Genomic DNA, 12,279 nt, shown 5'->3' on the forward strand with positions numbered 1-12,279 from the left:
GCTTTAGCTAGCTCAACAACTATTCTGCTCTCGCTAAGAGATGGGCTATCAAGCAGCTTACTTTGGTCGTTTTACATCTTTTATGTAGTTTCTAAAGATGGGAGACCCTTTTTACCAGAGAAAGCGGAGTTGCCCCCCATTACTCTTTCTGACCAATGTTCCACGTCTGGTAAAGGGAGCCTTTGAGGACGTGGAGGGGCTGAAAAATAAAGTTTGCCATTGGTTTAGGGAGGTGAGGGGGTGTTTATCAGTCATCAGATCTGACATAGTTCATTGTACCCGAGGCCCCCTGCGGCATTCGAAAATTTGTCCATGGTGGAGAGTATTCTAAGTATAGACCTGGGGACAGTCCCCCTTAAGGGGGTAAGGATTCTGGTCTGCTCACAACAATTCTTTGACCAGAACTATGCCCATGGCCCTTCCCCATCGAACATTCCAAATCCCGGAGGTTGTTATGGTTCCGGCATTGGGAGAAAGGAGTTATGATAGCAACAAGGAAGTTGTTGGGGAAGACTCACCCTCATCACTGGACCTAGTGGATTGACTCCTTGGCTCAGCTAAGGGAGTTGCGACTGGGCAATTAAAGATCTTGTCCTGAAATATCACAGGACTTATGCGCCATATTGTGGATTTAGCTTGGAGCGAGTTCGCGAGAACCCAACAGGTAATCCTATTTCAGGAAAACCTGGACCCCTGAACCGTCTGCTCTATAGGGGTGTGCGTCCTATATGGTCCTTGCTATTAGAGGCCCTAATGGAAGGCCGTGGGGGGTTTAGCTATTTGGGTAGGTAGATATTAATCTGGCTTGGGAACTGGTAACGATAGCTACAGGGAACCCTGATTTACAGGTTTTGGGGGTGTCCACTTCATCGGGCACCAGGTTCTTGCTGGCTAACTTCTATAATAGACCCAACAGGGGGTAGGCCTGGATTCACTGTTAAGCCTGCAGGAATTGTGTGGGTCTGACCATCCATCCATTGTGCAGAGCCAATTTATATTGTTAGTTGGAAATTTCAATCTCCAGATGGAACCACTAGCCATATTGGAAGATATCTGGGAAGACCAGAACTTTGCCTGGTCTATACCGCCCTTGAGGACTAGCCCCATTAGGAGAGTACACAAGGCTGCCTTGGAGACAGCTTGTGTTATTGCAAATTTGCAACTAAGGGCCTGTAATGGGAGACTTCGTGGTGACCTCCCAGCACAATCCACTTTTAGGGGACCCCAGGTTCAGTCCCATATAGATGACATTTTTATCACAGCAAGTTAATGGGCTAGGGTATATCAATTGGTCATAATCGACCGGTGTGATAGTGACCACAGGCCCCTTCCGCATTCTTGTGAATTTGAGGTAGGAGGGTCTGGAGGGGGGGGCCCGTCCTATGCCTTCTTATTCCATTATGGTGGAGGGCCACTCAAGAAAGTCCGTGAAATGGGAAACCTGGGTGGAGAGAGGTTCGAAACAGAAATTGTATGCAGCAATTGGGGTTCATATGTGTGTTATGGCTGATAGGAGTACCTCAGAAGGGCTGGTGGTTGCGGAATTTGTAAGGAAGAGCAACATTCTAAAGCCCTTATTAACCGCCCTGCGGGGTACTTGCTCAGGAATAATCTGTGGTATGACACGGAGTGTACTCAAGCTAAGAAGGATATAGTGTGCTTTGTCAAATTTCCCAGGTTTATGGGATAAGTGTGTTCTAAGGGACCTGAGATTGAAATACAAACAGCTTCTAGTTACAAAGTGCTGGAATCACGCTTTGGCGTCATGGAAGGCCCTGACTTCAGCGATGTTGATGCAAATATTTAACGCAGTTATTAGGTCTGATTTGGTACCCCCCAACCTGGTCTGAGGCTATAATTGTTCCAATTTATAAAAAGGGAGGAAAAGAGCACCCTGAGAATTATCGATCTCTCTATTGGACAGGGTGGGCAAGACATTTGGTAAGGTACTAGAAATCAAACTTCAAAAGTGGGCAGATGAGACAGGAGTTATCTCTAATGCTCAGGCAGTGTTTAGAGCAGGCAGAGGGACAGTGGACCATTGTTTCTTACTGTTCCTGCTCATAGAGAAATATGCTAAACTCCTTAGGCTGAAGCTATACGTCATTTTTATTGACCCAAAAAAGGAGTATGATTCGGTTTCAAGGGTTACATTGTGGCAGGTTTTGGAGAAGAAGAATGTTCTCCAGGCCCTACTGGATGCTATCAAGCTTCTGTATGCTAATTCCACTGCAGCAGTTAAGTATGGGATGGGGGGCGAACCCACAAATGCATTCACCATTAAGAGGGGTTTGCCAAGGCTGCGTCCTGGCACCCCTTCTTTTTATTTTATTTATCCAATAAATTGTTGATACATTAGAAGTAGGTGCAATGGACCCCCCTAGAATTGGCACAACGCGATGGTCATGCTTATTCTTCGCCGATGATGCCGCAGTACGTGCTACCACCCCAAAGGGTCTTGCTGCATCACTGGATATATTTGTGAAGAACTGTTACCCTTGGTCTTGCGGTTAATATCTCAAAGACAAAGGTAATGGTATTTAAACCGCCTTTTACTAAGTCATATAATCTGAGGTTTCTGTGAATGGGCAAGTTCTAGAACTGGTCAAACAATTTGATTATCTGGGGATAAGGTTTAATCAGGTATCAAGTTGGGCAGACCCAAGTGGTAAAAGCTAGGGTAACCTTATCTAAATATGGGGGTGGAATCTCCTCTTTCTTTTGGAGTAGGAGAAGTGGGGCGATCTCTCCAGCCATAGAACTGTTCAGGAGCCAGGCCCTTCCAGCTGCAATGTATGGTGCAGAGGTGTGGGGGTATGCTGCACCAAGACGCTGTCTGTGAGGGAGAACATGTTTCTCAAGAACTTCTTGCTGTTACCAAAGGATGCCCATACCTCCTTGCTTCTTTTGGATTTGCAAGCCTGGCCTGTGGTCAATCAAATAGCCTTAAAACCTGCTCTATACTGGCTCTGGTTGTGGGAATCCCTTGATTTGTTGCCCTATAGGGGGGCAGTAGTGGAATTCTTGAAATTAAATGGGGCTGGAAATTGTGGGTGGGTGCGGCATGTTAAATCCATGTTGCTGAGGTTGAATGCTAGTCAAATGTGGTTTTTCCCAAGCGAGTGTTGTGCATCCTCGAAACATGCTCTGAAATGATTGGCAAAGACTGCTTCAATGAAAAAGTTGTAGTCCTTGGCAATTGCACTAAAGAATGGCCCGGACATCTACTGCATTAAATTGCTGGGTTATTGCCGTAATGTTTTTGACATGATCACCCGTGTACCTACGAACGTTCTCTCTTCATACGGTTTAGACTTGGCTTTCTGCCTGTTGCAAATTATACTCGCTCTTGATCACACCTTAACTCTGGGGGTTGCCCGCTCTGTAAATTATCGGACAAATCCGTGGTGCATTTTACTTTAATATGCCCAGTTCTACTGCAACTGCAGAAAAGATATTTACAACCACTTCTGTTACAGATGCATGTAGGAACTACTGGTGAGGCAATGCAAATTTGTTTTCACTTGGTGAACTGGAGGGTGGTGTATTCCATAGCTAAGTATGTCCATTGTGCATGGCTCCTGCGCTTGAGATTGCAGAGTAGTGGGAGTACCACTAATAGCGTTGTGTGAGGGGCTGCAAGTTTTCTCTCCCCTTGTGTGCTTTGATTGCCAAGCTATCTTGAATAACTGGGGCACTCTCTCTTTGAAGCTTTTTGCAATTGGCAAACACATCCTTCGAGCGAAACGGGATCTTGAGGATTCCATGAATTTTATGAACTTCATGCATTTTGTGGCTTTTTTATGGGCAGCCACTAACCGTTCCTTTTTGTTTCTAGTTGATTTTAAGTTTGTGATTTCTTTGTGTATCTTATTGTGATGCATTGGTGTAGGTGTGTTAATGGTCTATCCAATTATTTTTCTTCCAAATAGACTCGCACCTAACGGAGGAGTGTGGTTCAGGAGGAACAAGGCTGAATGTATTTTAAACATAATTTGATAGCTAATTTTTCCAACCTCTTATACTGTCCCTTTTAGATAAGCGGCACACCAGCGCCACCTAGTATTGAGACTAGGCAGGGATAGCAAGAAAATCGTTCTATCCTTGCCTGTTCTTTATCACAGCCTTGTTACCTTTTCTGACAACAGAGGTCTTTTGGAATTAGCATGGTGCTGTAACAAAATTTTGATACAGATGTGTTTTGCCCTGTGTTTGTGTGAAAACTATTACTTATGTTTGGGCATTTATTTCCCTGTTAACTTGTAACTTATGCCCCCCACCCTTGGTTGTTGAATACCTATCCGAATAAAGATCTTTACAACACACATATTATCAAGTTATGGTTTTTGGTACATAAAACTCAATTTCACCTATTGGTTCATCTTCTTGATTTGAGTATTCCCATAGCTTTGTATCTCTTTAGGACTCAGGGTGCCTTGTCTTTTACCAAAATGTCAAGGCCCAAGCACAGTGCCATCACACAAAAAGACTTAAATCTAGAGGTGGGGTTTCCCTGCCTTACTAGTCTGTAGCACATTGACTCCATCCACGATCATTCCAGGATGAAGGCACCTAGACAGAAAATAACTGGTCTCCGTCTGTTAAGACACAGCTTGCTAGTTCAAATTTATTTTCTCTGTCCGAGCATAGTTTTCAAATTGGGTTGTTCCACTTTAAATGGTTTCTATATAGTTTTGTATTTCTTCCCACTAGCCTTATTTTCTTGTCATGAACTCCTCTTTTAATTCATAGGCCTTATTTCTCGGCTATGAAAAGTAGTCCTGTGGTCAATCCCGAACCTCGCCTCCACCTAACCAGCAGAGTGCATGCTTGGGATTCACAAGCATATCTAAAAAATCAAACCTTTTCTAAATGTAGTTGTGCAGTCATCTATGGAGGATCCTGGAGCCTACTTTTACATTTAGTTATGTAATGCCGTCTGCCTCAGCTTCTCTTATGAGTGGAACTATACGCGAGCTTTAAACCAAGAATCATCAGTGCTTTATTAATCTCCAACGTGTCCTTTTACAGCACCTGATCAACGGTAACCCACAGCACACCTGGCCAAATGCATTGGATCAATATATATGCCAGTGCTGGAGTTCTAATGCAAAGTGGACATCGTACCAGCCATACTCTCGAATAGACTAGACTTATTCACCACCCTATTTACTGGATGCACCAAGAAGTCAACAAAACAATTAGGCACTGCTCATTAAGTACAAACGCATGCTTCAATGTCCGCTCTGGGTCCTAAAAGAGGGAGAAGGTGAGACCTGGATGCATAATAGATGCTGGTGGGCCAGTTCCCATCGTGCCTTTGAGTTGGGCCTTATTGCTACCCATGACGGCAGTTCAGAGCTCCAGAATCAGTGTCCTAATGGAGGGTAAGGCACTGCTGGTCTCTGAGGGAACTCAATGTGAGACCTTTGGTGCAGAGAGGACAGAGGGCATACAGAGTTGAGGATTATCTTTGTACTGAGTAGTTTCTCTGGGGCTTTCAATAGGCCTGGACATGGATAGACTTGTTAAAGTGGCATGTTTTTCAGCTGTCCTTTTATATGTACGTTATGCCACCATCGGGGTCTTCTCAAACCGTGTAAGAATTATATTCCCTTGACATGGACAAAAGCATCTGTCTTTGAGAATGCGGTCTGGCTCCAATATCACCTAAATAAACGTGTATCTAGACTATTAAGGATTGTTGGTATCCGTCTCGGGAGGATAGCTCAACGGCAACGTGCTCGCCTTGGTAGCAAGACGACATGGAGCAACACAGGTTCGATCCCCGGGTCCGCGCTTGGAAATCTCTGGGTATTAAGCGCGTTATGAATTACCTATCCTATCATATCCACAGCAATACTGGTTGAACAGACTGATTGTTGGGAGAAATGATGTAGAGGATATCTTGTAAAACATGTTTCAGTACAATCTACAAGGGTGTCCAGTCACGTTTATTCTCTCAGATAGTTTCCCTGTTAGGGACATCTTGAGGGAAGGACTCCTTAAAGGATTGTTACTTGCAGGCGTAGCTCTACCCGCTTTACTGTCCTTTTGGTAATCTAACTGGGACTTGCTTCCAAGTTAGTCGATGTAAGTTCATTGTGTTTTTTAGATTGTTGCAGGAATAGACTTCCATCAGGTTTATATTGAGAATCGGCCATGTCCTGTTTATACCCAAGGCAGGTGACATGTGAGCATGCGCTTGATGGGAGCAAAGGTAACTCACATTAGTTCTTGCCCGGCTTTTACGTTCTGACTGCTGCCGGTGGTATGCACGGTTGTGTATTTTTCATTTGTGTGTGGGGTCTATGGAGGAGACTATAACTTCTGAGGTTTGGTGTCACCATAACCTTGGTGCTGAACCAATCTGGTTTCCAGTTGTCAACTGCACTAATCGTGAACTCATTCTTCCGATGTTGGAAAACCAGCACACTGAAGCTAAAGGTACATTGTATGTTCCTGCTTATACCGTGTTATGACGGCAGCATGCTGGAGGCTCCAGCGACATTCAAAAAGAGCAGCAGGTCTTGTGTTGGCCTTTCCCTAAAAGTCTGCGAGGTCTAATGTACGCTGGTTCACCACATGCTTTTAGTAAGCAATGCATGTGCACAGATAGACCCTTTGCGGCCTCGTTCTATGCATGGAAAACTCAGCACTATGCAGCACTACCCATCCTTGCAGGTCGATCAGGCTGGAAAAAATATCGCAGGTATGTTCGGTCTACATTTCATGTTGGCAAGTATGAGCGGCAGGAAAATAACCCCTTAATTCGTAATGATTTTTACACATTATGCACTGACTGTACAGCATTGCGCTGCTGCTGCACACATCTTGGCTTGATCTGTGCCAACGTTTTTTACTGGGCAAAAGGGAAATTAACATGGTATTTTACGGTGTCTGCACTTTCCAGCAGCTTTAAGCATGGTTACCTATTTTTTACAAGGTATGTCTTTTTTTTGCAGACAATAAAAATACCCAGGAACATACAAGTGTAGATAAAAATGTATAGTGCCTTCTGTATGAATCCTAAAGACAATAAACATTAAGTATTGCTGGAAATCTTTTTTTCTTTTTTTTTTTTTTTTTAAAGAGGGCTGTTCATTGAGTGCTAGGCAGGAAATGGTCATGCAGTTAAAATGTGCTGTGTCGCCAGAAGCAACTCCCGCCATGCTGTTTTTGGGTTGCAAAAGCCACATGGAGACCAATGCCATTCATAGCCAAAGGGGCACGGGTTACTCTTTACAAATTAAAAATGTGTAAAAGGGAGGGCAGGGCGGGTCAGAGGAAGACGTCAATTTTTAAATACTGCCTTTCCAAAAAGGTGCAGTTGTAACTTTGTCTACCTTGCTTTTTGTTCTCTCTTGAGAACAGTTGGATTCTCCCATGCAATGAAAAAGACTGACTCAAACTACAGAACTTTCCCACACACCGGCTTAATCCAAAGTGTGGCACGGGGGTGGGGGGTAAAAGCTTTATCTAACGCCATGTTTTTTGAATGAGTTGACTTGCCCATTGCTTCTTTCTGTTTTTTTGTTTATAGTTTGTAGGTTACTTCATTAATACCATATAACCAGACTTCAGTTTTAAATTGATGTGGCTCATGAAATATGTACAAGTTTACAAATTAAAGAGTGATGTTGTGAGCTAGTTTTAGGAGTTGGGAAGCTTAACGCATGTACCTCGCTCATGTAAGTTTTATGAATTCCTTGTATGTGTTGATGATATGGGATTATTGACCTTCTGTGTACATTTTCCTTGCAGAAAGAGCTTCATTGCGGAGCTTGAACGCAGAGTCTAGCCGTGGGTTTAACATGGGACGTGCCATCAGCACTGGCAGTTTAGCAAGCAGTACGCTCAACCGGTTTGCAGTGCGGCCCTTGTCTTCGGAAGCAGAGATTCTTAAGAGACTGTCTTGCTCAGAAGTGTCGCTGCTCCAGCCACTGCAGGGCCACAACGCAAAAGAGACGCTGGATAGACCTTTCTGGGAGCAAAGGTCCCATGTGATGAGCAAATCCTACCATGATCTGAGTCAGACTTCCCTGTCCCCCAGGCGGCAAGTGCTCAGCGCTGGATTTGGCCATAACTCTCAAACCATGGGAAACGCCTTTCATCATCTAGCGAAGTCAGACACCGAATCGGTGACTGGCTATGGAAAAATAAAGTAAGTATAAAAAACAGCTTACTTCTATTATATGCTTATTTGGATTTGCATGTGCTGTCACCACCAGTGTTTTCAGATTTGTTTTTGCTCTGAGAATTTTAAGTAATGTTTTTAGTAGAAACCAGGCAAAATGGCAATCTTTTTTTTGCTTGCATCCAAACACAGAGTCACTTTGTACACATGCAATCATTGTTTAGCTGTTAAACAACTGTGGCAATTTGCACAGTTTACCTCACCCAGTATGCTAATTGTTTTTCTGACCAGACTAGTGCTGCCTTTGTGCAAGCCTCTGAGCTGGTTTGTTAGCAGATGCTGAGGATGGGTGTTCAGACAATAAATTAGGATTACTAAAAGAGCTAACTAATACCGTGTCTTCCCTTGTGCGTCCGAAGGGGGGTCAATATGCACGTCCTTCGAACCAGCCGATGCAATAACTAAAGGAAGCACCCGTTCTTGAAGCAGTGTAAAAACTCTGAAGTCCCCTCCCTTTGCCCTACCTTGAACCTGTTCAGGAATCTCCTAACCCCCTCTTCAAATAGGGGTCAAGCCACAAACACCCTTGCAACCAAATGTATATAATGTAGACTGCTGTGTAATGGCAAAACACTACACCGTCCAATGGTACTACAGCACTCAGTGCTACAAGGTCTGTGGGCATTGGATAATGTTAGTCATTAAGAAAACGGTCTACAAAAATCTGCACTACCCTAGAAATGGACCCCGTCCCCAATGTGGCAGACGCTGCATGAAGATTACAAAATGGAAGAACCAGATAATATAGCCTAGCTTGGATTACCTCCACTGTTCTGTTGCGGGCAGTTCAGGGGCAGGCTGCCTGGCTTAGCATAGTATCAATAACAGACTGGTCCTCTGAGATTCAAGGATGTCAATATACGTAATGCTTGGCTTGGCATGTATAAAGTGTTTAATTGGTGTGTGTGAAAATGCAAAGTAACTTGTTGCACCGAATAATACGTTCAGCTGTTGACCAAAGACTTTTTATATGCCATTGCCTGAAGGTTATAGCAGTAGTGATTGTAGCAGAAGGGGGCAAAGCCTTCGAAATGCTGTGTGTGAAACTCCAAACTCCCAATGAAATAGGGTTCATATTGCTCAGCCCTGCCATCCTTCACGATCCTCACAGATTTTTATCCTACACAAGCGCACACCCGTGTTTTTCCCAGCGCTCCCAGGGGCGCTTTGTGATGACAAACTATGCTCAATAGTTTCAATTAAGCTTTGATGGTTGTAATGGCTCACTGAGCAGGTTGATTGTGCCGTGGTAATCTTGCTAGTTAAGTTGAAAATGACATCCCTGAGCAGAAACTGCCCTTCCTCGTGTGAGGAATTCTTACTCTCAAAACAGAATGAAGCAATCACTTATTCCACGATAATTGTTAATTCCAATAGTAATTCTTTACAGCTATATCTACTGAGGAAACCAACTTCTCATCTCACCCGCCCTCCATAGTATTTTTATGAATACATGTTTCTCCCCTTGATGCATTCTGAAATTTCATTTTGATGGTTAGGAAATGGTAACTTTTTTGGGTAGTTTAACCATGTTGCAATCGTAAGCTCTAATGTCAATAGTTCTGTCACAGCTGCATGTGTCATGATCCATAGAACGTGTCCCTTTTGGACTTCCTGGTCTCTGTCACAACCGGGCTTGCACTCCTTGGTACTTCCAACATAGCCGTCTAACGTGGTATGCTCTCCACCAGCCTCCACGTCAGACGTAGCTCATTCTACAAAGAGACCACTCCCCTGCGGCCCAGTGCATCTCAACGCTACCGCTTGCAGTGGCTAGACGTGTGCTCCGTAGTTCACTGTAACTAATCTCTTGTTTCCTAGTTCCCGGACCCTCGATTTCCCCCTCTTCCCTTCCTCCCTCCTTACTCTGCCTTGATTCCCGGATCTCGTGTACCGCCTCCAAGTACACCTCCCTCGTTTCCTGGACTTCCCGGAGACTCCGAGTACCCCTGGACGCTGAACGCACGCTGGACCCAGAAGAGGCTTGGGCGGGCTTGTACCAAACCCGATCCGTACGCAAAAAGGCTCCTTCAAGAATTCCTGCAAGGATCGAATTCGGGTGAGAAAGGGGGAAATCCGTGACAGCGTGTTGGGCCCAGCAAGGCCCTCATTGTGGCAGGGCTGGGACCAGCATGGTGCTAACGGTGGAGGTGATGGGAGTGCCACCAGCTTATTAATCTATTTATGTACAGGAGGAACAATGTTCTTTTGATCACAAAGGAATGAACCATAGATAAGAAATCTTATTTGATGGGAAGCAGTGAGCTTCATACAAATGGATGAGTTTGAGGGACATTCTGACCAGGTTGTGGAAAAGAGTAAATGGAACAGTCACCGGGTACAATACATAAGTGGACATTGTAAGGGTATCAAAGAAGGAAGCTGACACAAAGGTGGCATGGTTTTGGTCATAGACTTTTATTTGTATTAAAAAAAAAATCCCTCACTATCCCTATTTCTAAGATGGGATTCCCTGCCTCAAACCTAATACTAAAGGGTCAGTCAGAATGTCTGTCAAATCAAATACCACTGCCTTGAGTCATAACCTACTTCTATCCCTCACCCTACAACTTGAAGATAATCTAACAGAAAGTTAATGGAGGAGAATGTCTCCCTTCTCCTGATGCTTGGATAATGTACAAAATAATGTTCTCTTGTAACAAAAATAAGCCAGGGGGGAATGACTCCAGGTTTCACACAGTCTTTACAAATCCAGGACAATGGCTCCCCTCAACTGGTCTAGATCGATACAGTTTCCAAATACACCAGGGAGAATGACTCCACCTGGCGTCTCTACAACTCTGTTCATCACCAGGAGAATTACTCTCTTCTCATGGTATTACTTGTCACAGTTCACAACAAGGCCAGGGGGAATGACTCCCTTCCCCTGGGCTCTTTAGACAATATTTCAAGAACTTTGGCCCCTTCTCCAGGAGAATGACACCCTTCTCCTGGTGTCTCAAACCTTCTTTCTCATAACTCTCAGCCTGATTCACACTTTGCCACTCTATTTTGTTGTCAGTAAAGTCCCATATCCTTCTCTGCTGATCACTGGGCTCAGTGCTGCCACTGCGACGAGGAAGTTCTCTTTGCCTGCTTAGTTCCTTTTTGTTGGGGTCCCAGACCATTCTCGGTTAGTCAGTGGGCTTACTACACCCACTGCAACGAGGAAACTCTCTTCGGATGCTTGGCTTGTCAGTGTTGGAGTTCTCGACCCTTCTAGCTGCCTTCCTTCTGTCCCATCTGGGTCTCTCGCACCTCCTGTTAGCTTCAGAGGGATTTCGGCACGCCACCAGGACTTCCTAGAATTGATGTTCTTTTCTTCGCCGCCTGCTCTATTCTCTTCGGTTTTTCTTCAGTTTCCACAGCACCGCGGTGGCTCCGCATGCCGGTCTGTTGCTCGTTCTTTGCTCCTGCTTCGCATTCGGGTTTGCATTAGCTTAACCCACCGAGAACTCCTTCCTTGCCTCACTAGCATCTTCTGCCCTTCTCCTACTCTGGTCTACCTACAACCTTTGAAACTCCTGCTGGTTTCCATGTCTGTTGCCTCTCCTGGCTGGATTTGATAGCTTGGTTAGTCCATCATCCATACTGATACAATGTTGCCAGTCCAGCCCTGTGGATTGTAAAGGTCCTTTGTTCTTGTTGATAACATAATCGTCATGCCTCTTCGGGGTCACCTCTTACCAGTACTAGCCCATTCAATGAACTTCATGTCTCTTGTGCTCTTCTTCGCCCTAGTTCTTTTGGCTTTAGCTTGCTCCCCTTTATTACAGAAGTATGTAGTTTTACTTTCAATAAAATGGTTCTGAGCAGTGGGGAAGGCTAGACAATGTTGGGGAGTAACAATATTCAATGGGCTGCACCCCAGGTGATTGTCCTTGTCCCCAGAGGGGGAGTCCCTCCCCATGAGGTCCTCCTATGTTAAAGCACCCCTAGGGGGACTATTGGGTAGTGGCCGCACCTCCCTAGCCTCATGGAAAAAGGCTCCTCCTTGGGGAGAAGTGATGACACCTTACGAATTGTCACAACATACATAGATTAAGGACACCCAACATTAGCATTTTTAAGTGCATGTAGGC

The 12,279-nt window shown here is 44.7% G+C and overlaps 1 protein-coding gene across 6 annotated transcripts in view; it reads left to right on the top strand.

Annotated features, from left to right (window-relative positions):
- PTPN13 (protein tyrosine phosphatase non-receptor type 13) overlaps nt 1-12,279 on the top strand; it is a 1,388,150-nt gene that overhangs the window by 732,032 nt on the left and 643,839 nt on the right. For all 6 annotated transcript variants that reach the window (XM_069630435.1, XM_069630437.1, XM_069630436.1 and 3 more), the window contains one exon: nt 7,765-8,164. In XM_069630435.1, the coding sequence (XP_069486536.1) occupies nt 7,765-8,164 (400 nt within the window). The remainder of the gene's footprint in view (nt 1-7,764; nt 8,165-12,279) is intronic.

The sequence above is a fragment of the Ambystoma mexicanum genome, chromosome 6q, assembly GCF_040938575.1.
Source record: "Ambystoma mexicanum isolate Mex_15411 chromosome 6q, UKY_AmexF1_1, whole genome shotgun sequence".
Lineage (NCBI taxonomy): Eukaryota > Metazoa > Chordata > Amphibia > Caudata > Ambystomatidae > Ambystoma > Ambystoma mexicanum.